General features: G+C 52.2%; 1 protein-coding gene and 1 pseudogene across 2 annotated transcripts in view; one reads left to right on the top strand and one right to left on the bottom strand.

Moving 5' to 3' along the window:
• Positions 1-2,378: 2,378 nt before the first annotated feature.
• Positions 2,379-3,223, bottom strand: LOC307065510 (small ribosomal subunit protein eS1-like; annotated as a pseudogene). Its single transcript has one exon. The product of its transcript is annotated as a small ribosomal subunit protein eS1-like (transcript).
• A 13,464-nt stretch (positions 3,224-16,687) lies between these two features.
• Positions 16,688-25,541, top strand: part of SLC45A4 (solute carrier family 45 member 4) — a gene marked incomplete at both ends in the record, with an annotated part of 31,147 nt that continues 22,293 nt past the window's right edge. Inside the window, one exon of the mRNA XM_079722271.1 lies at positions 16,688-16,931. Coding sequence (XP_079578397.1) covers positions 16,688-16,931 — 244 coding nt within the window. The remainder of the gene's footprint in view (positions 16,932-25,541) is intronic.

Here is a 25,541-nt window from a genome sequence, read left to right as displayed (position 1 = left end):
GAAAAGCAGTGACGTCTAAGAGCATTATCTTTTGTTTTCAGCAGAGGTAAAATCCAATCTGTTTTGATCCCTCTCATCTTACAGGCACATGCGGTGACTGTAATACACGTTCAGGTCATACTGTCATGTGGAGTTTACATAAACTAGATACAGTATGTTTATGTATTTGAGGATTCCATTGTGCCCAGGGAGGCTTGATTTTAACTATTTCCCCGGGTTTTAAATACTCTTGTGCTTCCCTCTCATGAACTTTTGTCCAGCTTAGTGGAAAGGTATTGCTCTTTGGGCGATATCGGTGGTCATTCTTTGTATTTATGGTCTTACCTGTGGCTTCCTGACCATATTTACATTCCAGTCACCACTGGACTTGCGTCAGCATCAGGCCCCCAGGTGGGGGAGCCTGGTGGAGCTTGCTCGCCCCCCAGAACGGTGGAAGGAGGCACTTGTAGCCACATTTGGCAGCCCCTGTGTGGATGTGCACTGGTGGTATGGGGTATCGTTTTGCAGAAGGCAGCATATGTACTTCTGGCCCTTGTGTTAGGTGTGCTTGGAACCGCCTAGCCCTTCCACCGGTGCTGGCGCTCACCTGGATGGCAGGTGCCTGGGAATTCTGGGCCTCCTTTCGGGCTCAGACTCTATTTCCCGCTGCTGTGTGTGTTTTTTTTTAAAATAAATTTATTTATTCATTTATTTATTCTTGGCTGTGTTGGGTCTTCTTTGCTGCACGCGTGCTCTCTCTAGTTGCGGCGAGCTGGGGCTACTCTTTTTTTTTTTTTTTGCGGTATGCGGGCCTCTCACCGCTGTGGCCTCTCCCATTGCGGAGCACAGGCTCCGGACGCGCAGGCTCAGCGGCCATGGCTCACAGGCCCAGCTGCTCTGTGGCATGTGGGATCTTCCCCGACCGGGGCACGAACCCGTGTCCCCTGCATCGGCAGGCAGACTCTCAACCACTGCGCCACCAGGGAAGCCCTGGGGCTACTCTTTGTTGCGGTGCGCGGGCTTCTCATTGCGGTGGCTTCTCTTGTTGTGGAGCACGGGCTCTAGGCACGCGAGCTCAGTAGTTGTGGCACACAGGCTCAGGAGTTGTGGTGCGAGGGCTCTAGAGTGCAGGCTCAGTCCTGTGGTGCGTGGGCTTAGTTGCTCCGTGGCATGTGGGATCTTCCCAGGCCAGGGCTCGAACCTGTATCCCCTGCATTGGCAGGCGGGTTAGTAACCACGGTGCCACCAGGGAAGCCCCCTCTGCTGTGTGTTGGCTGTGTTCTCAGCTCCGCAGGAGGCAGCCCCCAGACGGAGGGTAGTGCTTAGTCCTGGGGTGTCAGCACCCATGGTTAATGAATGGGAAAGAAAAGGGGCTTGTTGGTGTTTGCAGCCTTGGGCCTGGGGAGTCTGGTGCCCTCTGGGCTGCAGGCAGGGGAAGATGCTTTGTAACCCCTGGACAAGAAATAGAGCTCCTCAATCCAAAGTGGACCTGCTTCAGACCTTGCTGCAGGGCTTTTCTGTCTTGCCAGCCACTCTTGGTCTGGAGAGAAAAGAGTTGACCCTGACTCCTTGCTGGTAGTCGAGGCTGACCATGAGTACCCCTGAGTGCAGTGCATTGTGGGCAAATCTGTGATGAACAAAGTAGGTGGTGGTGCAGCTAGGGGTGGGTGTCTGACGCCAGTCCAGTGGGGAGAAGGCTAAATAAAGCAGAGCTGAATCTGAGCTCCAAGTGGGGCCATAGGTGTTACCGAATGAAAAGCCCCGTGGTTGTGATTGGAAGCTGGAGTAGCCACCGAGTGAAGGGCCTTGCCGGGGACACAGGAGGGAGGAATAGCCTCCATGTACCAGGTTGTTTGGGAGGGATATGCTGTGCTCCTGGGTGCGGTTATAGAACAGTCTTGAGTCACTTTATTGCTGGTGTCAGATTGGGGAAAGCTTCTGAGATGCTTCTTGGTGATGAGTTTCGAGTCCATACCAGCTTTCCGTGGACCTGCCGGCAGCTCAGTGAGTCCACAGGTGGCTTTTCACACCTGCCACCCCTGCCCCTCCTCCCCCCATCCAACCCGCTCAGGCTGCGCGGCGTCGCAAACCTCTCTGCACTGTCTAGGCCGTCTGAGATTCATCTTCGTGTAGAACACTCCTGGATGTCACTCCACATATCAAGATCCTATGTGATGTTTGGATAGGGCAACCAGAAAAATCTGTTACTTTTTTTAAAATTAAAAAATAGTTTGGGGTTCTACAGAAGCAATAAGTCTAGATAGATAGATAGATAGATAGATAAAATGATGAATCACTCAGAATACCTTTTTCTCTGCATCCGTGCCTTTAAAAAAAACACTTAATGGGACCATAATGTGTACTTGATTTATAATCTGCTCCCCGCCCCACCGCCACATTTATTTGTCACCATTAAAAGTCTGATTTTTAAACAAGATTCTTGGACTGGTGGCTCATATCCATTAGCTCGTTCAACTTTAGCACCTGTCTCATCCCCAGTAGCTTTTCCAGAACTACTACCTTCACCATGTAGCCCCATGAGTTTTCCCCAATTCATACTTGGGCTTCTTTAGCATTTTTACTTTTCTAACAGAGACATCATGGAGTGGATAAATAGACTGGCAGGCCTTTTCTGTGTCTTTTCCAATGCGTCTGGAATCAATTTATTGACCACCTCTTTCAAGTCATTTGTCTGCACCTCTCAGGTCACGATTTCCATCATCCTCTTGCGCATCTGGCGGACCTGCTGGTGCCGGGCATAAGAGGTCTTCCGAATCTGATTGTTGCGTTTTTTAGTAAAACCCACACAGAATAGACGAAGCAAATAACCATCTGTAGTCTTGACATCAACATGAGCTTCAATCATGGTCTGCCATTTTTTTTTTTTACCGTGGAGCACATTTTGTCACGGGTAAGATCGTAAGATCGTAAGATCCATGCCATGGAAATTAGTCAGGGAGTTTTTACCCCGAACATCTTCAGTAATAAGCTTGAATTTTCTAAATGCAACTTCATCATTCTGCAGATCAGCAAGGCTCACTTCAAACACACGACCCTTGAGGTCAACAGATGCGGTTTTGGTTCCTTGAGTTCTCGTGACTCGTGTTTCCCCAATATTTCTTATATTGAACACAGCTGGTGCTTTCACATCATACTAATCTTTCTTAGAAAATGGGCCAACCACTTTCTTCTTCGCTCCCTTTTTACCGCCTTTCGTAAGGCGCTTGTTCTTTCCACCCGCCATGGTGCTGCTCAGAGAGCCAAAAGGGCTATAATCTGCTTTGTTGTACCTAATTTTAGGCATGTTTCCATGTCAACAGGTAATCCCACAATGTGGACTTTGTGTCAGGATCTGCCTTACTTTATGTGACCAGATCTTTTTTGGACACTTGCAGGTTTCTCAGTGGTGTAATCAGCATCCCCGTACAGGGCTTTGCTTTCCAAAGAGTTCCAAAGAGCAGAATTGCAAGATCAAAGGGTATTTATGTCCTAAGGCTTTTTATACATGCTGAAAGCACTGCAGTTTTTAAGAAGTCATTTTTGATGGAGCCGGGACTGTCATGGTTAATTGCACAGGTGATAGTACGGCTTACTTTGGGCACTTCAGCTTCCGGGATCCCAGGAAAGCGCTGGTTCTGAATAGCTGACCTTTCCAGGCGGCAGGGGGATTCAGGTACCAAACTGGGTTTCTTCCTCACAGAACATCGGGGGCCCTGCAGGTGAAGGGGTTACTCCTCTCTGTGGGCGGGGGGAAAGATTCTGTGAGCTTGCAGTCTGATTGACGCCATTCGGGAAGCTCCCTCCTGCCCCCTGCCCCTTTGTGGGAGCTGTCCTGTGCACTCCAGCCGGTTCCCTGAGTTGGGCTGAGGAAGCCACTGCCTTGCCTTCCCCTGTCCCCTGCCTGCAGTGGGCCTGAGGCCCAGTGCAGGGGCTCCCCGATGGGGACTGTCCTTGGACCGCACCTCCCTCCGGGTAAAACCGACTGTAGGTGACCATGAGTTGGTGGGAGGGTTTTTGAAGGGTGCAGAGACTTCACAAGGTCTGCAGTGTGGCTTTAGACCATGTTCTTGGTAGCTCAGAAGGTTCCAGGCTCTCCTGTAAATGGTGCAGGCATGACTCATCCCCCCTGTGTGGAGCCCTGACCTTCAGCCACGTTCAGGTGTGCAAGGGTCGGGGCGGTGACTGCAGAATGCTGGGTGGTGGTGGTGGTGGTGGTGGTGGTGGTGTTTTAATTTATTTTATTTTTATTTATCTTTGGCTGCATTGGGTCTTTGTTGCTGCACGCGGGCTTTCTCTAATTGCGACGAGGTGGGGCTATTCTTGATTGCGGTGTGCGGGCTTCTGATTGCGGTGGCTTCTCGTTACAGAGCACGGGCTCTAGGCGCATGGGCTTCAGTAATTGTGGCACACGGGCTCAGTAGTTGTGGCTCGCAGGCTCTAGAGCGCAGGCTCGGTAGTTGTGGCGCATGGGCTTAGTTGCTCCGTGGCATGTGGGATCTTCCCGGACCAGGGCTCGAACCCGTGTCCCCTGCATTGGCAGGCGGATTCTTAACCACTGCACCACCAGGGAAGCCCCTGTTGTTTGTTTTTATGGTCTCAGAGAGTAAGAATGAATTTAACCCCAGACTAAAGCTGTGTATGTTCCCTTCATTCACCAAAATGTTACCTTTAAAAAAAAAAAACTAGTTTTGATTTTAACAGTCCTCAAATATATTTCATACTTCCTGTCTTTAAAAACATTGACATTTTGTGTTTACCTGACACATGGATCGTAATTCACATAATCCCATATTGTTAGACAGTTGAGTTGTCTCCAGTTCTCCTTTTGTAGCACTGCATCCTTTTTTGCCTTAGGGCACACGGAGAGTCTGGAAACTGCTTTGATTTGATATCCCATGTAAGTACCATCAGAAGGGTTCATTACATCTCAGCAGTCTTTAGTGGTATCCCTTAATTATACCCCTGTCTTTGAGGTCTATTCTTTTTCCTTTTTGTTTTGGCCGTGCCTTGAGGCTTGCGGGATCTTAGTTCCCCGAGCAGGGATTGAACCCGGGCCCACAGCCGTGAAAGTGCTGAGGCCTAACCACTGGACCGCCAGGGAATTCCTCGTTCTTGATTATATGTATGTAAAGTGAGGAATCTTTCTTTTCATTTTTTAAAAGTACCATTTGGTCGTTACAAGCCTCCTCAGGCAGCTTGCCTGTCTCTTCCATATCGTGGATGACAGAGCCTGCCTTTATTGGTACCTGGCCCTGCGCCTTAGATGAAGTAATGAGAGGTTTGGAGAGATACTAGTCTCTCCTAGAACTGTTGGAAGTGGCTGCCCACTTGGCATTTTAGGTGGATCCTGAAGCTCAGTTTTCCTAGGCTAGCTGGGGTTCCAGGAGCCGCCCAGTTTAAAAGCTTGCTGCTGTTTCCATGGTAGCCAAAGCTTCATTCTGACCTGAGCGGCTTAAACTAGCAAATTGATGCTAGAAGCATTCAGAGGAAGGGGAAGAAAAAAAACCTGGCAGCTTTTTAATTAGAAAACAAAAAACCTCCTACTCACCTGATTGTGCAAATGAAGGAAAACCATGTAAAGGTCAGAGGTGAAAAGTTAGGTGAGCAGGTCTTTCTGTATTTTTCAAAGAAGGTAACTGTTGCAGAGAATGTTTTCTTTGGGGACAAAGCAGTTTGTCCTTGTTTCAGTGTAATTTCCTCCTAGATGAGCTTTCTGAGTGTTGGATGCTAGGCGTTGCTTTCCTTCATGTGTCGGTAACAGTTTGCTTTAGTAGAAGGTGAAGACGGATATTCTGTTTGGGAGCGTGCTTGATTTCCATCCTAATGCCGTGCCCTCTCAGTTTTAGGAAGTAGGGTAGATAGTACGTGCTTTGATAGGATCCAATATTAAACGCGTTTTCTGTCATGTAAGCTGTCACTAGAGTTTGCCTTTCTGCTTATTTTAACCCGACACTGTGCTTTTAGATGGTCCGGAGCGGCAGCGGCCCTGCCCCCGGGGCAGAAGGAGTCCTGTATGGTGCTCTCTGTGCGGTGGGGGGGCGGGGCAGGGGGTTCCCACGCACCTGGCCTCAGAGCTGAGCGGGGCTCCCCCGAGGTTGTCTGGTGGAAGAGAGCCGAGCCTTCCTTGCTCCTTCTGTACTGGAGTCAGGAAGGGGGGCGCTGGCTCCCTGGTGCTGGTCATGAGCTCCACGCCACTCACCCCCTCATCCTGCTGTAGGTTCCTTTCCTAAGAGATGATGCAGTCCTCCGTGTCTGCGCAGGGCTGCGACCATGAGGGACCTGCAGCCGTGCCCTGTCCCTAGAGGTCCTAGGAATTCTTGGTAGGAGTTCGTGGCTCTGTTGGCAATTCTGATGTTCCCTTTTTGGATGAAAAAGGGGCTTCTGGAGTTGGGTGTGCTGTCAGAGAAAACCCAAGGCCCTGGGAGTGGAGAGAGTCAAGCTGCCTGGCATCCTTTCCATCAGCGCCCCGCCCTTGGCCGGTTGCTTCACAACTGGAGGGTCATTGTTCTCGGGAGCCTCTTGGTACCCTTCCAGGAGGGCTCTGCCCCTAACGCGCTTCACCGCTGTGGGTGCGCAGATGGCCCAGGTTCACCCAGCGTGCTGGGCGTACACGGATGGGCTCGAGCGTGCCTGCCAGACCCTCTGCAGGGAGCACCGTGGGCCGAGGCTCTTCCCCTCTGGTTTAGATGTGACCTCACTTGTTCTTTAGGTCCATCTGAGCCCCTGCATCCCATCCTGCTCTCTGCCCGCCCTCGGGGTCACAGATGTTGGCCGGGTCGGGGAATCAGAGGTGGTCCTCCTGCCGTCCTGGGGACCAGGAAGCCCAGGGCTGGCGGAAGCCCTTTTGATGCCTACAAATTACCTCTGAGGAGGCAGGGCCAGCGCAGGCCTCCCAGCTGCTCGGGCACAAGTCTGCTTAGACGTGTTAGATGTGTTGGCTCTACACAGGGCCCCGGGACCCCCGACAGGCAGGACGGCGATGGTTTGGGGTGCGCCACATGTAAACCCCAACTGCGAGCCACTGCTCTTGTGTCCTGTCTCATTAAAGACGGTGATTCCTGAAGAATCCCACATAGGCATGACGTTGTGAGATGCTGTGATCTATCTGGGGGTGGGGTGGGGGGTGACTGTTAACAAATAGTTCTGAAGTAGAGTGTGTATTTTGAAAGTTTACTTAAATTGCAGTATGCCAGTTTAAAGGAGCATAAAAAATGATCTCTACTATTCATTGGCATTTACACGCTGGTTTCTGCTTCCTATTCAGAAGAGAAGTGGATTTTCCTTGAGCTCTGTGATTATCCTGCTCTTCTCTCTAAAGGGGGAGGGATGTCTAAAAATTGGTTTTCTTTTTTGAACGGAGTAATCATGCTTAGCCTGGTCCTCTGCCTTCCGTGCTTACCAATTCATTATTATAAAGCCATCCGGGTACCTGTGCCCACCCAGTGTGACCTGAGCTGCTCCTCGGTTGGCCCCTGTTGTCAGCGAGTGGATGGGCGGCCCAGGCCCACTTACCTCCTGCAGGGAGCGCCTTCTCCCTTCCCCGGGGTGCCTGGGTGGGAGAAAGGTTGGGATGCTGGTGTTGGGTGCCCCCCGGGTCTGACGGCACCTGAAGGAAAAGCAAGGGCCCAGGCCACGTCCAAGGATGCCACGCTGCCAGGACCTTGACAACCGGGACTGTCTGTCCTGCAGACACACAAGAGGGGCTGAGTCCCCCACTCTGAGAGCTCACAGTGGGTGTGGTGTGTGCCGAGAGCCGTCACCTGCCTTGCAGGGTGCCCTCTGGTTGAAGAGACCGGGCACTGTCCGGGGAGGGACCAGGGTGCAGGGCTGGGCTGTGTAGTCAACAGAAGAGAGGCCCAGGAGAAGCGCGCTTGATGCCTGCGGTGCCCGGGTCTGGGCTGCCCCTGCTCATGCTGGGCTACTCATCCCTTGGGAGGCACTTTAATTGGACCGACTTGTTAACAGTGTAGCAGTAGTTCCATCCCCTCGCTCCCTGGGGCCCCTTTCCAGATTTCCTTCCGTTCAGTCTCTTAATACTCCGAATATTTGACAGACACACATACACACGCACAAGAACACACACAGTCACATCCCTCCTTGTCCCCCCCTCCCCCAACTTCACAGCAGACTGATCGAAAGGAGCACAAATCAAAAGGGGCGTCAGGTCTGACGTGGGTCATGTTCGGTTTCTGAAGTGTCTTTGACTACTAGGTCTTGTGACACAGAACGCTCAAAGGCTGGGTTATGAAGAGTTAAGTCATAGATCAGCTTTTGGTCATTTCTATCTAGAGGGGCAGTGCTCTGTCCAGCCGGGACCCTTGAGAGTGAAGGGGGCACGGCCGGCGATGTGCCTGCAGCCAGTGGCCTACAGGTTCTTGGGCCCTTCCCCAGAGTTCTGTTTCGGTGGGCCGAGGTGGAACCCAGGAATCTACTTGTTCCAGACAGATTCAGTGTCTCAGTCCATTTGGCTACCATAACAGAATACATAGACGGGGGAAGTCTGTCTTAGGGGGCCTGCTTCCTGGTTCATAGATGTCTCTGGGGTCTCCTAAGAGCACTGATCTCATTCACAGGGCTCCTCCCTCATAACCTGGTCACCTCCTGGAGGCCCCGCCTCCTAATCCATCACCTTGGAGGTTAGGCTTTCAATGTGTGTATCTGAGGGGGACACAGACGTTGAGACCAGAGCACACACTAATCCACATGGATGTTGAGCTGTGTGTTAAACATGTCTAGTTTAAGTCTATGTTAATTTTATAATTCTTTAGCCCAAATACGCTAGACTAGAGGCACATTTGAGTGAGTGATCACAGGAAACCAACCTGGGTTTCTGCACGCGACACACATAATACCTGAGGCAGGTCAATTCGCAACTGGATAATTTAAGGTGTGAGAAAGGGTCCCCAAGTCATGGCATGACCACCTCTTAATGCCTTTCTGGTCAGATGTTTTTGACTGTGTCTTCTGTTTTTCTAATGTAAGGACACAACATTTAAAAAAAATAAACTTTATTTTTTAGAACAGTTTTAGGTTCACAGCAAAATTTAGCGTAAAGCACAGAGTTCCTCCTGTAAACCCCCATCCTCAGACACACACAGCCTCCCCCATTATCAGCTTCCCCCCGCCAGCGTGGTGTGTTCGGTAAATGGTTGATCCTACATTGACACGTCCTAATCCTCAAGAGACCAGAGTTGACCTTAAGGTCGCTCTTGGTGGTGTACATTCTTGGGTTTGGGCACATGTGTAATGCCGTGTATCTACCATTAGATAGTGGTAGTTTCACTGCCCTAAAAATCTGTGCTCTGCTTATGCATTCTTTCCACCCTCACGCCACACACACTGGGGGTGGCAACCACTGATCCATTTACTGTTTCCGTAGTTTTGCCTTTTCCAGAATGTCATGTAGTCGGAATCCTATAGCATGTAGCTTTCTCAGATTGGCTTCTTTCACTTAGTAATGTGCATTTAAGGCTTCTCCATGGCTTTTCATGGTTTGATGGCTCATTTCTTTTTAGTGCTGGATACTATTTCATTGATGTACTTATTGATTCACCTACTGCAGGACATCTTGGTTGTTTCCAAGTTTGGGACATTATGAATAAAGCTGCTATAAACATCCATGTGCAGGTTTTTGTGTGGACCTAAGTTTTCAGCTCCTTTGGGCAAATACCAAGGAGCACGATGGCTGGATCGCATGGTAAGAGTGTGTTTAGTTTTGGAAGAAGCCACCAAACTATCTTCCAAAGTGGCTGCACCGTTCTGCATTCCCACCAGCAATGAACGAGAGTTCCTGTTGCTCCACATCCTCACCTGCATTTGCTGGTGTCAGTGTTCTGGACTTCGGCCATTCTAATAGGTGTAAAGTGGTATCTTATTGTTTTAATTTGCATTTCCCTGATATCAGATGATATGCAGCATCTTTCAGGTGCTTATCTGCCATCTCCGTGTCCTCTTTGGTGAGGTGTCTGTTCAGGTCTTTGGCCCATCTTTCTTTTTTTTTTTTAATATAAATTTATTTATTTGTTTGTTTGTTTTTGGCTGCGTTGGGTCTTTGTTGCTGCTTGCGGGCTTTCTCTAGTTGCGGCGAGCGGGGGCTTCTCATCATGGTGGCTTCTCGTTGCGGAGCACAGGCTCTAGGCACGCAGGTTTCAGTAGTTGTAGCACATGGGTTCAGTAGTTGTGGCTCGTGGGCTCTGGAGCACAGGCTCAGTAGTTGTGGTGCACAGGCTTAGTTGCCCCGCGGCATGTGGGATCTTAGTTCACTGACCAGGGATCGAACCGGCGTCTCCTGCCTTGGTAGGCAGATTCTTTTTTTTTTTTTTTTTTTTTTTTTGCATTACGTGGGCTTCTCACTGCTGTGGCCTCTCCCGTTGCGGAGCACAGGCTCTGGACGCGCAGGCCCAGCAGCCATGGCTCACGGGCCTAGCCGCTCCGCGGCATGTGGGATCTTCCCAGACCGGGGCACGAACCCGTGTCCCCTGCAGCGGCAGGCGGACTCTCAACCACTGCGCCACCAGGGAAGCCCGGTAGGCAGATTCTTAACCACTGGACCACCAGGGAAGTCCCAAGAGGAAATAACTTTATAAACAAATTTACCAGAATGTTTTTTCATTCTTATCAAGGATACTTTGACCTTGCTTGATTTGATTTTATACCTTTTTAACTCTTGGTCCAAAAGCTGGTCTTCTGTGTGATATGCAGCTGTTTGTCTGGTTTCCCCGGCTTCTGTGTCATCCTAGGTTAGTGTTGTGTGCTGCGGAAAGTTAGGAAAGTTAGATGGGCTCAGCTGAGGCTAATAGTTGGCGTTGTCTTATGAAGATACTAGCAGTTGTAGTGGATTTTTCGAGGGTAGAGATGCCTGTATTAAATGGTGCGTGCACAAAACCACCAGGCACTGCGCAGCACGCGCCGCCCGTCTCGCGCGCCCGGAACGCTGCACGCACGCCTGCACGTGGGGGCCCGTGAAGGGAACAAACGTACGTTAACCCCTCTCCGTCCATTTTCCAGCACATGTGGGTCACTGCCCTTCGTTACCGCATTCACATGGCGTATTGTGATTGTCATGTAGCCTCTTCACTGTAACTGAAGCTGGGGTTGCCTGTCAAAAATTATTCTGCAGTTAACTTTCTGATGACGTGACACAGCCAGCATTTCCACACAGCAAATTGTAGGAAGTCACGTGTTTTGGCATCAGTTACCCTTAAATTAGAAACAGGACAGTAGGGGAAGTTGTTGATTGGAACAGTTGTAGTTTCACTTGTCTCAGTGCACCTGCGAATCATAACCAAATTGTTGTCAGTGACAGCCCGGCAGGCCCTGCAGCAGGCTCCAGAGCGAAACCCGTCTCAGAGGTTGTCTGGGTTCTTTGAAGAGCAGACACCAGAATAGGTCACAAGGTAAACTTCTCCACACTTTTCAACAGCTCAAGAGGAGGCCCTTAGGAATACACAGCTGCCAGTGCTTTCGGGAAGGAGCAGGCTAATCCGCCTTAAATTGCTTCAGTGTGTTGTCCTTTAGCTTGGGCATTTTTTTACATTAGGTGCTTCAGAAGAGAGCATTTTCATGGCTTTAGATATTATATAGTTAACAACACCAGCCTTTGTATGAAATAGCTTCCTTAAAGAAAACAGTTTGCCTGCTGTAAGATTGCTTCACGGCACCATGTCACGAGCAGCAAATCTGGTTTTGTGGTATCCGATCGGTCCCCTGGGCGTGGTGACACCCTGAGCGCAGGCGTCCTTACCCCACTCACGCCTTCCTTTTCTTCTCAGAGCTGCCCTCCTTCCCTTTTCGGGCAGAGCAGAGCGCTGGTGGGGAGGGGCCCTCAAGACAGAGTAAGGGTGGGAGGCTATAAAGGGAAGGCCTTCAGAGCCCGGGAAAGGTGCACGCGTGCCCCCGGGTCCCTGTCCCACGCCCCGAGCAGGTGCTGTGCTTAGTTCAGACTGGGCGGGGGGTGGGCTGGGGGCGAGTCCAGTTCTCCAGATAAGCGGGGGACTAGATGCATCTTGGTAATGGTTAGATTTGCTGTTATTTGGTTATAGTCTCCCTTTCCCCCATTTTCACTCAGTTAAAGAACTAGGTTATCAAATTAAAGTATAAAAATCGCTAGCATTCACTAGATGGGAAAGGACTCACATGGACTTTCCAGGGCATTGGAAATGTTCTGTGTCTCCAGATAAATTAGTCAAAACTGATTGAATGGTACCTTTTCACCGTGTGTAAATTATACCTGAGGAAATGAACAAGCACTCCTCCCCGTCACATATGCAAACCAACCAGTTGGAAAATACAAAGGAAGAGAGAATCCCATCTACAGTGGCCACAAAAAAGATAAAATAATTAGGAAGAAACTTAACAAGAAATGTGCAAAACTGTAGAAGGAAGATTTTGACATCCTCCCGAAAGGCACTGGGGTGGACTTGGATACATGCATGGAGAGACTGCCCTAAGGATGGCAGTTCTCCCTCGGCTAATTTATAAAATCAGTGGAATCTCGCTGAAAATACCAATATCCCCCCCACCCCACCCCAGAGCTAGTCAAGCTCTTAAAGGTCACACACTCATAAAGCTCTTGCAAATAAAAAGGCAGGAGTGAAAAGGAGAGCTCTGGGAAGAGAAGCTACGAGAGGGAAGTGGCTCCCCAGACCTCAGGACCTACTGGCGGCTCTGTCCTTGCATAGTGCCTTGCTGGGTGCGGGCAGACGGGCTTGCGGGACGGAGAGAACAGGGAACGAACCGAGACATATAGACCCAGTGCAGACGGAGTCAGTGTGAGATGATACGGGAGAAATCTCCAAGTGCTGGGAGTGGACTTGTAAATAAATCATGTCGAGACAACTGCACGGCCATTGGGAAAACGGGGCACAGCGAGGGTGGAGGGCCCTCCTGCCCTGAAGGCTGAGTTCTTCCCTCTGCCCCCCGCCGCCAGAAACAGCGTCAGGGCAGGATCTGGATGCTGGACGAGCCCCCCAACAGGTCACAGCCCCGCCCCAGCCAGGCTCCCCATTTGAGAACACGGTGCTTGTGGCCGGGGTTAAAGTGGGACCCGTGGGTACGTCTGGAAGTGCACAGTCCCTGGGCCACCAGACTGGCCAGCAGGATGCCGAGTGTGAAGCAGACAGGTTAGGCAGCTGTGCCCACCCCTGGCTGTGAGGGAGACGGTCACCCTACCCTGGAGAAGTCCTGCGAGTGGAGGCGTCCACCCAGGGGCTCCCTCCCTCTCCCTCACGTTCTTTCCAGAGGCCACTGTTGGACCATTCTTAGAAATTTGGTGGGAACCCCAAACATGAGGGACTCGGGTGTGGTGACTTGGGACTCGGGTGTAGTGACTTGCTTTGCCTTGTAGAGGGGACACACTTGCACTGACCTGGTGGTCTGTTGGCGTGTGGCTTTCCTAAGGACGCAGGGCCCTTTGCTCCCCAAGGGTTCAGTCTCTACCTCCTTGGCTTTCCCAGTAAAATCAAGACTTCTTGCTTAGCCATCTTTAGCCGATTCTGCAGGCCCTTCAGCAAGTGCAGCCTTAGGCCTGGGGTTGGAACCCAGAGCCTGAGCATGATGGAGGCCAGGCGGCCGTCTGGGCTTCCTTTGTGGCCCCTCGCCGGCTCTTACCCACCTTCTCTTTGCAAATAAATACCAGGAAATGCCATCACCTGTGGCCTAGGTGATCGACTGGGAGGGAACAGGTTGCACCTCTTCCTGCTTATAAACCTGACACTAGACGCCACCCCTCCTCGGGGAGCCAGTGCCTTGGACTCACCTGCGCTTCCTGTTCTGCTTTGAGCAGAGGCTGGTTTAGGAAAACAAAGGGAAGTGAGTTCACTTCAACTCAAAGTGAAGTTGAGTTTGCAGCTTCTGGGCTAGCTGATTGATTCAGAGTGTGAGAAGGGTTTCAGCATTTTTAGGAGAACCTTTTTCCTGTCTAATAATAACCTTAGGGAACAATCATGCTCTGCTGGGGAGGCACCCTGGCCGCTGCAGGGCGCTGAGCGCATCCCTGACCTCCACCCGTGAGCCTCAGCAGCAACCCTTACCCCAGTCGTGACGACCAAAAACATCTCCAGGCATCACCCAGGGTAGGGTCCCCAAGGGTGCAGGTTGGCCCCGGGTGAGACCCATGGCCTTAAAATAATTTGAGTGCACTATTACAGAGCTCTATTGCCTAATTTTTAGCCGTTGCTGAAACGACTCTTAGGAGAGTTTGCTGTATTTGGGGCCTGAGTCTCAGGATAGATACACAGTGGTACGAGGGGTGATGGGACAGAACTGAAGGGTTTGATGATTATAGTTAAGTCCTTAGGGTTTCTGAGAAAACTAGTCACAGTCGTTCGGCTGGTCAGTCAATAGAGGTTTTAAAGACACATCTGGATACTCTGTCTTCACATAGAAACGACCCATCTTATCTCGTGGAAAAAGGCATTTAAAACCATTGACCCTGTTTTGGTGTAAGAGTGACAGGTTGACTCAAGGAAAGGTCCTGAGATTTTTGTCTCAGGACGGGGATCACTGGAAGGGCAGGGTTGGAATGAGGACCGTACGGTGCTGGCGGGTGTTCGCGCCGGGTGTTCTGTTTTAATACCGCTTTGTTTACATTGTATATGCGAGAGAGTTTCATGATAATGTTTGTGAAAAGATTGTAGCAGGGTGCCAGTTTGGAAACACTTTTTTTCCCCTCAAATAAATTCATTCATTCATTTATTTTTGGCTGCGTTGGGTCTTTGTTGCTGCGCGCGGGCTTTCTCTAGTTGCGGCGAGTGGGAGCTACTCTTCATTGCGGTGCGCGGGCTTCTCATTGCTGTGGCTTCTCTTGTTGCAGAGCACGGGCTCTAGGCGCGCGGGCTTTAGTAGTTGTGGCACATAGGCTCAGTAGTTGTGCCTCACGGGTTCTAGAGCACAGGCTCAGTAGTTGTGGTGCACGGGTTTAGTTGCTCTGCGGCGTGTGGGATCTTCCCGGACCAGGGCTCGAACCCGTGTCCCCTGCATCGGGAGGTGGATTCTTAACCACTGCGCCACCGGGGAAGCCTGGAAACACTGGTTTTAATCCAGATACTGATTATACAGTAGAGGACATTTTTAAACGTGATAGAAATCTCAGGTGAAGGCTGCAGTTTGGAATTGTCATTAAACTTGGGGCCTAAGAAGCAAATATGTAGGTAGGATCACTTGGACCTGTGATTCCCTGGGAAGTTTGGGCTGAAGGAAAGAGAGCATGAGGAGACCCCAGCGTGGTGGGTTAGTGAGGCTGGGGTTCCGGACCCCCAGGGTAGCAGCTCAGCGGTGCCAGCAGTCAGGCCGGGGACCCGCCATCACTTCCAGGGCTCTCTGAGGAAGGCACTCGGCGAAGGCCACCCCTTGATTTCTGGTCCTTTCTGGGGAGGAGAGGAGAAGGAGTTAAGATCATCTTGGGGTAAGTGAATATTAACCAGAAATATTTTTATTTAAAACAGTTGTTGAAAATTTTCGGTAAGACCTCAGCTACCGATCTACCTTAATGTAAAATCACATTTTGTGTGATATCACCTCAGGTTGAACGGAAGCCGCGTCGGAAGGCCATGTGCAGAAGAGCAAGGGTGTTACTGCATGCTTGCTCTGGCCTTGCACAGGGCAGATGGTTGCTTTCCTAAAACCTTTCTAAGGGGACATTTCTAGTTAGGTTCTCGGCAATCGACACTTGGTAGTGGTGTGTTCATCCAGGTAGAGACAGCGTCACAAAGCTGGGTCATAGGTACCGGGATGGTGGAAACATAGGATTGAGGGACGGGTTCCAGGGCCCCATGGAATGTCCTGTGCGGGTGGGGGTCTTCAAGCCCCTCAACGTGGTACTCAGTGTTTGGCACACGTTGCACATATGTTTTTTTCCCGGAGAGGCACTCTTTCATTTCATTAGCAAAAAGCTTCATAACAAACAGGTCAAGGACTGTAGACAGCCCACAACAGGCATCCAGCGCCTCAGGGTGGACTCTGAGCCTCCCACCTGCCCCTTCCCTGGGCGGGGTCCCCGCACCCAGCGGGCTGTCACTGCCCAGGAGCATAAGCGCTGAGCTCTCATTCCGTCTCCCTTTCTCCCTTTGTTGTCCCGTCTCTATCCTGCCCCCACAATTGATTCCATGCAGGAAAATGTTGTTCTTCTAAAAATTGGGTTTTGTTTTCTCCGCAGATGACCTAGGGTAAGCACCAGGGAGCGGAATCCCATGGTCTCCGAGAGGCGGAGGACCAGCCCCACGTGCGGGGCACCCAGATCCCGGGGTGGGAGGCCCGGGGCCCCGTCTGACCGGGCAGGGCTTTTCCTCTCTTGCAGATCAACCAGCCCCTCGATGGGGAGCGACGGCGGCCTTCCTCTGTGTGTCACCTGCCCGCCTCTCTGTAGCAAGGAAAGGAGTTTCAGCACTTCTTCAGTAATGATGATGAAACTGGTATTAACTGAATGGCATTTATGGATTTTTAACTCTAATTCACAGTAAACCAGCAAGCCATATGTTTAACCCAACCAAAAATCGTTCTGTTCTGCTGCGTGTCTCATCTGACTGTGAGAAGTTTCGAGATACCTGTTTGTACAAAGAGGAATATAAGTATTATTACTTGCTGGAGGAACACACTGAAGCAGAAAGAGAAGACGTCTTAATTTATCCTTAAAGATATATGACAGAATTATTTATATAGATAGAGTAAATATATATATATATATATATATATATATATATTTTTGGTGGTAATGAAAATGGCTCCGCAGAATGCCGACTCAGAATCTCTGCAAGTTCAGGAGTTGCCGGTGCCCCTGCCGGACCTGCAGAAGCCGGGGAGTGCGGAGGCGGAGACGCACGACGAGACCGTCAGCGAGGGGTCCATAGACCGCATCCCCGTGCGCCTGTGGGTGATGCACGGGGCCGTCATGTTTGGCAGGGAGTTCTGTTACGCCATGGAGACGGCGCTGGTCACGCCGATCCTGCTGCAGATCGGTAAGTGCCGCCTGGGCTTCCACGGGGTCCTGGCCCCGGGCCTCACGCCGGTGAGTGTCGGCCCGCGGAGCACCGTATGCTGGCTGACGGCTGTCCCGGCCTCCTCTCCCTTCAGCCTCCTCCGATGGGCTTTCCCGTGTCCCCTGGTGGGGGTGGGGGTGGGGGAGGAGGTCCTCGGATGCTCTCGTGGAGTCAGGGGCCCCGGCCAGCTGGTGGTTGGGCGTTCGGGCGTGTGTGGCGTCCCCAAGCTCCGGCCCAGCGTGTGCTCACCTCCCCCGAGGTGCCTCCAGACGTGGCCACCAGCCGGGCGAGCCCTTGAACCCCGCTGCCCCTTGCTCCTTCTTCGTGAAGCAAAGTCAGTCGCAGACCAGCCCGGGTTGTTGGGCAGGAGACACGCACGCGCTCAGAACAGGGCCTGGCTGTAGAAAACACCAAAGAATGCTGTGTGTGTTTGTTTTGTTTTACTATCATCATATTGTTGTTATTATCGACTTAAATCTGAGTTTACTGTGGACTTTAGGTGGCTGAATGATGGGTATTTCCAGAAATACTCGGATTCTCAGAGGTTACACTCAGGTTAGCATTACTAAGCCTGGTATATGAAAACGCTGGCATCCCTTCCAGATTACCACCGGGGGTGCCTTAGGCCCTAAAAATGTGACCAGGGTATTTAATTTTCCCCGTTGTCTAAGGAAGTTTTAAAATCTGTAATTTTCCAACTGGATAAGGGGCCAAACTATTTAGAAGCATGTTTCATTCTAGAATTCCACATGTGCCTAGTAAAATATTTTAAAAATCTATTTATTTTGGCTGTTACAGGAAAGTTTCTCTGAACATGGTAAAATGTTTCTTGCTCAGAGAGCACAGGCTAAAAGGCCCAGCGTGCTGCAGATCAGTTAGAGAAGCCTGCGGCTCCTTCAGTTATGAATGGGCCCCCGCGCTGGCGTCAGGGCACTCTGCAGGCAGATGTACTCGGGCATTTCACAGCACAGCAGGTGCCGTACCTGTCTTGTCAGGCACCTTAATAAAGGAGCAGGCTCGTCCCTCTCAGTGTTTAGGTTGCTGTGTTTCAACATGTTTTCCCTTTGGCATCCCGGGTGTTTTATTTTTCATGTTTAAAAATATGAGGCCTGAGAAGGCTGCCCGTGGCCCGGATGAGTTAAGAACCTTTTCTGGAGAGTTGGGGGTGGTGGAGCGTGCACCGCGTGGGCCACTCTTTGTTCTTTCATCCGTGTGTTGATCACCTCTCCTTTACCCTGCTCACCTTCCTCGGGTGCCCACATGTGCCAGGCCACTGGGGGCAGACAGGGCGCCATGTCTGTCCCCGTGCGGCTCAGTCCTCGTGCTGGAGGTGGGGGAGTGACCCACCTTTGCTGAGAGGAGAAGAGCTGGGGTGAGATGCCGGCCCCCAGAGGCTGGGGCACCTCCTCCCGGGCGGGCTGGGGAGGCCTCTCAGGGTGGGCGGCTCCAGGGCGGCAGTGTGGCGAGAGGCTTGGAGACCACCTTTGTGGCCAGACTTCAGGATGGGGTACATCCGGTGGCACTTAATCTTACCAAGCATTTATTTTGTCCCTTTGATGCGCAGGGCTGTGGGTTTGTGGGCTGAGGCCTTAATGAAAGCCGTGTGGCTGATAGGCTCAGGGGGTCAGAGGCAGGCACCACTATTTAACTTTTAGATCATCTCACCATGGTTATGGTGACATATAGAATTCAGAACCTCTGATTACTGAGAAATAAGTTGATACAATAGGCAGAGATTTGGGAGCTCTTATCTCCACATTTCCTTGGTGATAAGTTATGTGTATTATGGCTCAAAACCCTGGCACCAACACAGCTCCTTGGAACGTTCACACTTTACAGGTTGTGAGTCTCAATTGCCACACAACTCACACTTCATTGTTTGGTTTTGAGTATTTCGTGTATTACATGAGACTTGTATCTATTTTAGATATTCCAGGGTAATACGCATTATATATTTCATTATATGATACGTAGGCTAGACATTAAATGTAGCTTTTGAAAGTCGCAGGTACGTCTGTTCCATATAAACATCCAGAAATGATGATGGAAAGAGGGAGGATTGTCATCACAGGCGGCCGTGACCCAAAGGGCATGAAGGTGACCCTTGTCATTGACCCTAAACACTGCACAGGTCATGGTCATGGGCAGAGCAGGACTGTGGACAGAGGCTGTTTGCATAGGTTAAAGGAATGATGCTTAATGAGAGTTGTTCCTAGATGGGCTTGGATTGCGAGCAGACAACAGATGGCCAGTGTGTTTCGCAGGGTTGTACTTTCATTATACTCTTAGGGGCAACACAGTAATCAGAATTTTCTGATCTGAGTCAGAGCTTCTTAAAGTTGTCTGTCACGCCCAGAGGTGTGGTGTTTATTATTGGATTTTGTATATTAATAATTATTAAAGCTGAAACAGTATTCTCCCACTCAGCATGGACAGTTTGATCCCCTTGATAGACAGATGTCATGTCTGTAGTTGGAACCAACACCACAGTTAAGACCAGGAATATTTTCGTTGTCCCAGGAGGCTCCCTAGTGGCCCCTCACGTCAGTCCACCTTGACACCCCCCGTCACCACCCGCCTGCCTCTGTCATAGTTTTGCCCTTTCTGAAATTCGTATAAACAGCATCACACAGTCCATGGGCTGGTTTCTGCAGTGCTTTTGTGGTTGAGCCAGCCATCCTGCTGCACTGACTACTAGTCCACTGAGTGGGCCCACCCCCCTTTCTCTATTCATTCACCAGCTGATGGACATTTGGATTGTTTCCATTTGGGGGCTGTTTTAAATAAAGCTGCTCTGAGCATCACCTGCAAGGCTCTGTGTGGACCTGTGTTTCATCTCTCATGAGTAGAGACCTCGGAGTGGGCGGCTGGCTGTACGGTAAGTGCCAGGGTTCCTTTATAGGAGGAGACCGTTCCCTCCAGCCTCCACATCCTTGACAGCATTTGTGTTTCCCTAATGAATATTGATGCTCAGCAGCTTTCCATGTGCTTAGTGGGTATTCGTGTATCTTAGATGAAGTGTGTGTTCACGTTTTTTGCCGATACTTCAGTCAGGTTGTCTTCTTAATGAGTTGCAAGAGTTCTTTATTAAAAAGTCCTTTATCAGATATGACGCCCTTGGGCGTCTAGTTCTGTCCGAGGGATGATCCTGTCTTGCTCGACGCTTCTGCGGTGAGTGGCGGTTTAGATGTGATGACGCGCAGCCCGTCCCCGGGCCAGGCTCTTGTGGTCAGCGTGTGCGTGTCCTCCACCCCCGGGGAGGCTCCGAGCAGCGCCCGCAGCGCCGTCGTCCTGTCACTGTTCCTGCAGGTCCCCACCCTGCCCTGCCCCCTTTCAGGGCAGGTTCAGACGGGCTCACCTAGTGGCCCGTGCCCAGGGGAAGCTCACTGTGTGTGTGTGGAAGGAAGGAAGGGACGAGTGACACGCCTTAGATGCCAGACATGTCCACGTGGCCTCGTCAAAGCCCGGACTCCTGGTTTCCTCGGTCCCGGACGGCCTGCCCCGACCCGGGCACACGAGGCCTCTGGACCTGCTGGCGTGTAGGACACAGAAAGCCTGTGGGGAACTAGGGAACTAGTCAGTGCCCACCCCAAACGGACCTGATATGCATGGCCTCTCGTTCCAGTTGCGTGTGTTTGCCCTTTAAGCGGATGTGGCCAGTCTCCGTTAGAGATGCCCAGCCACTCAGATGAGCACACACATAAGTACTATGGAGACAGCATTAGTCACCATCCCACGTGAGGAAGCAGAGGCTGGGAGGGCTGGTCCACCTGCCTTGGGGGAGCCCACCGGGGGGAAGTTGGGTGTGTCTAAACCTTGAAGTGTCTGGCCTGTGTTTCAGCTTCAGCATCCTGGCAGTGGAAGCTGTAGGTTTCACTGTTTGTTACAGACCTTTCTGGTTTGTGGTCTTAAGGCCATCCGCGAATAGAGCCCGTTTCTCTGCTTGCTGTGGCAGGTGGGCTGCGCGGTGAGCAGAGCTGAGGGAGGTCAGTGGTTTCAGCTTAAATCCCCAGCCCTCGGCCTGGCCCCTCCCTCCATCTGCATTTCAAGTCCGCTGCGTTGAGGACCAGGGGGGTCACAGGCTGGGAGATGGGGTGCCCTCCACCCCACAGCCACCCGGTGGGAGGATAGATGGGGGCAGGGGGTGGTCGCTGCAAGGTGGTGCTCGGGGGATACACGGAGTGTGCAGGCCCCGGGAATCATGACCGGTTCCCACGTGCTCCTGTTGTCCCCAGCAGGCACCGAGGTGGGGAGCTCGTCCCCTCCCTGCTGGCTCCACTTCACGGGGGAGACACTGAATTCTGAGTCCTCCTCCGGGAGGTGAAGCACACACTCTAATCGGGAGGGAACGGAGCCCCACGTGGTCTTGGTTCTGAGACCATGGAGATCCTGACAGCTTTGGGTGCTGGGCCCCATCAGGGGGGCGTCAGGGTGTACCTCACCCGCCAGCAGGTTCCCTTCCCCTGCTTCTGGGAAGGTCCTGCCACATCCCCCCTGCGTGGTTCTCCCCAGTGGCGGGCGTCCCAGCCCGTGGCCGCTCATCTCAAGTCGTCTGGGATTCACTTGGTAATTTTGTGGCATACTGAAGGGTAGTGGCTTTGTTAGAATCTGTATTTTCTATTTGGTTGGAATAATTCTTTTCATAATTGAGGGTGTCGCTGGAATCGAAACGGCTCCTTCCGAAGGTCGGAGCCCTTGCCGGACGGGTGTGGGTACTTCAGGAGCCCGTCTCCTGGCGGCCGCTTTGAAACCCCACCATCTCTTCCCAGGTTCCTATCGCCTGGCGGTGAGGATGACAGCTGGGATCCGTATTTAGGTTAGAGTTAACTTCCGTGGTCCGTCTGTGAGCTCAGGCCGCGGTGGTGGGGTAGGTACCGGGGAGCCAGCCTCAGCCACACGCCTGGGCTCTGCACACGCCCTTGGAGGAGGCCGGATCATTCATTCCTCTTTCCAGCGGTTCCGGGGGTCCCAGGGCAGGAGCAACCCTGCTGATGACAGGTCAGAAAACCTAAACTGGTCTGAGCAGCTCATTACCTGGGGCACCCACCAGCCAGGGAGCTCTGCAGGTGACAAACCAGGTAACTTCATTCTCATGAGATGGTTCTTTTGCCAAACCAATATCTATTCCTGGTTCCTGACACGGTGCAGTGTGGTGGCTTCTCTTGTTGCGGAGCACGGGCTCTAGGCGTGCAGGCTTCAGTAGTTGCGGTGTGTGGGCCCAGTAGTTGTGGCCCGCAGGCTCAGTGGTTGTGGCTCACGGGCTTAGTTGCTCCGTGGCATGTGGGAGCTTCCCGGACCAGGGCTCGAACCCGTGTCCCCTGCATTGGCAGGCGGATTCTAACCACTGCGCCACCAGGGAGGCCTGTAAGTGCAGTTTAAATTGGAACACTGTAAACCGTTTGTGTTTGCTGGCCCCTGGCGTGAAGTGTGTGCCCCGCCACCAAGGACACCGCAGCACTCTTGGGCCTCGTCCACAGGAAGGCTTTTGTCCGGCCAGTTTGGGACCTGAATTGAGGGCCCCTGATTCCAACGAGCACCTCTTGTGCCGGAGCCTCTGGACCGGCAGCAGTGCCATCCCTCAGTGCTAGAAGGTGATGCCACGTTGCTGGGCTGTGGAGGACGGAAGGCCCATGTGACAGCAGAGGAGGAGGTGGGTGTGACGCCAGGACAGCCCTCCCTCTCTGGTCCTATTGGCCGAGACCTCTGGTCGGCCTCAGAGGGGACAGAAGACCGCATGGGAGGAACGCCCGCCTCTCGTGGGAGACACTGCAGGCCAGCGGCCCCACGACTGCCACCCGGGAGCTCGGGAAGAACACGGAACAGGCCCAGTGCAGCCGCCGTGGTTCCACATCCTCCCTCGCAGGGGAGGGTGCCTTTAAAAACTTCAGTTCTGGGCTTCCCTGGTGGCGCAGTGGTTGGGAGTCCGCCTGCCGATGCAGGGGACACGGGTTCGTGCCCCGGTCCGGGAAGATCCCACATGCCGCGGAGCGGCTGGGCCCGTGAGCCATGGCCGCTGAGTCTGCGCGTCCGGAGCCTGTGCTCCGCAACGGGAGAGGCCACAACAGTGAGAGGCCCGCGGACCGCAAAAACAAAACAAAACAAAACAAAAACTTCAGTTCTGCTTTCTTGAATATACAGCATTTTCACCAAGTTCAGTGGTCACGGTAGTGAGACTGCCACCCCTCCTGCCCTGCAGCACCTGGTGCTGCCCCTGCAGGCAGCCGGTTTCGTGCGCCTTCGTCAGGAGGTTCCCACACGTGTGACACACGCGATAAGCCTCCAGCAGCAGCAGAGCATCCAGGGTAGGTAGAGAACCCAGGTCCAGGTCAGAGCAGAAAGCCTGTGGCTTTCTCTCCAGGCCGAAGCTGTGTCCTCCCCACCAGCCCCGGGGTGGGGGCGCGCCTTGGCTCCGCCCTCACAGGAGGCTTCCCGCTGACCTCGGGGCTGGCCACAGGTGCCTTCAGCATCACCGTCATCTCTCCCGCTTCCTGACAGTCCACGTCTGTTACACACTGGATTCCCACCGTTCGTCAAACATTGCAGCTTTTGGACGGGCCTGTAAAACTATGTTCTTAGGCTTCAGGCTCAAAGCGTCAGGTAAAGGAGGTCAGAGGGGCATCTATAAAAACTGCTGTTTTGTTAGTGTCTAGGGGGTTCTGGTAAGACCCACAAACTTGAGGTGAAGAAGAGGGTGAAGGTGTGACATGCTGGGGGCTGGGGGCCCAGAGGCCCCAGCAGGCATAGCAGCATCCGTGCCTGCTTCCTGCAGGGCCGGTGGTCTGAGGGCAAGGGAGGGGCTGCCCAGGAGCTTCTGCAGACCAACTCCTGCTGCATGCCTGGCACTGGAGGTAGGTGCCCGTCATTTGCACGCCGTGTGTGTGCGCGTGTGTATAATATGTGCATGTGTGTGCGTGTGTGCATGGGTATAACGTGTGCATGTGTGTGTGCACATGCACGTGTATAATGTGTGCATGTGTATAGTGTATGCATGTGTACATATTAATGTGTGTGTGCCCTCAGGTGCAGCTGATGAATCTGGCCTCAGAGTTGGGATCAAGTGGGAGCGTGGGGTCCCTTCTGAGAGTCTGGGAACAGCCTGCCCAGAGCCCTGAGCAGACCTCCCTGAGGGGCAGGCGCCCTCCTGGGCTGACCCAGTCTGTTCCCAGACAGCCTTTTCCCTTGGGAAGCAGACCCCCGCCCGCTGTTTCCTTCTTGGTTCAGGAAGTGTCCTGGAGGGAAAAGGAGGGTCATAGAGGAATGTCCTGTGGTCTCTCAGTTGACAGTGAGACGCGGATTTCTCAAAATCTGCTTGATGATACTCGGGGATGCCGTGATGGCCTGGGAATGACCAAGTGGTTTGTAGGGTTATTTATGCGGAAGGTTAGGTTTAGTCTTGTCTGTCTCCTTCAGGAGGGGTGAAACTTTGTTCATTTTGTATATGTCTGTTTTTCTTCTTAAAACACTTTGCCACTTTCTGTCCTAGCTTACTGTGAATCAGGATTCCTAGGATATGATTTGTCCCAACTTGAACCTCACCTTTTCTTCCTGTGGGAAAAACCTACCCTTTAAAAGCGTGCCTTAAAGAAAACATTTGAAGTTGAAGTGCCTTAAGTGCTAGTCATTTTCCTCCACTCCCGGGATTGCTGAGGGAAACTGACCGAGGCCAGCGCTGCTGCAGCAGCAGAGTGGGAATGTGACCCGGGGGCAGCCCCACCCGCCGCATCAACACCCTCCCGTAAGCCAAGCCCCGCCCCCTCACCCCACCCTGAGTTAGAGGTCACAGCCCGGCCCGCCCAGTGGCTTCTTGGGCTGTTGACTCAGGCTAGCGTTCAAAATCCACAGGGCAGCGCCCGGGAACACAAGTCTTTGGTGAGAATTGAGCAATGCAGGTTCATGCTGTATCCCAAGTGAAAACGCATGTCCCCCGTGGCCTCCTTGAGTGAGCACGATGCTGCCCACAGGTGACCTGTTGCGAGTTACCTTTTGCGTAACGCATCTAACATGGACCTTCCAACAGGTGTGCTTTATACTCTGCAGCACTTCTGCAGCTCAGATGTGCCCACCGCCTTCCTAGGAATCCCCTTTGTGTCTCATGACGCCCCGGGGGCCTTCTGCAGGTGGCACTCTTGGTTGGTCTTTCTGTTTTGTAAAAGCAGATCTAGCCCCTCACTGCCCTCAAACAGTTCCCTTTGTGCCACAAGAATTCCTAAGGCATACCTTTTTGGTTCACCTGGCACTCCTGTTTTTTTTTTTTTTTTTAACATCTTTATTGGAGTATAATTGCTTTACAGTGGTGTGTTAGTTTCTGCTTTATAGCCAAGTGAATCAGCTATATATATATATATATATATATATATATACACACACACACCTGGCACTCCTTGATTTCACGAAGCTGCGTCACTTACGGGCTATTTTCAGAGAATCAGGCCACCATGTCGCCTGAAAGAGGGACAGCTCAAGGAGTCTGGAGGCCACATACCAGAAGGCCCGGGAAATGGGCAAGTGGTCGAGGCGCGAGTGGTGGCTCTGGGGACCAGAGCCCAGGGGAAGGACACAGCGCCCAGCTTGTAACTGTGTTTGCTTTCG

The sequence above is a fragment of the Hyperoodon ampullatus genome (assembly GCF_949752795.1).
Source record: "Hyperoodon ampullatus genome assembly, chromosome: 17".
Lineage (NCBI taxonomy): Eukaryota > Metazoa > Chordata > Mammalia > Artiodactyla > Ziphiidae > Hyperoodon > Hyperoodon ampullatus.
This window is presented reverse-complemented; position numbering and strand designations above follow the sequence as displayed.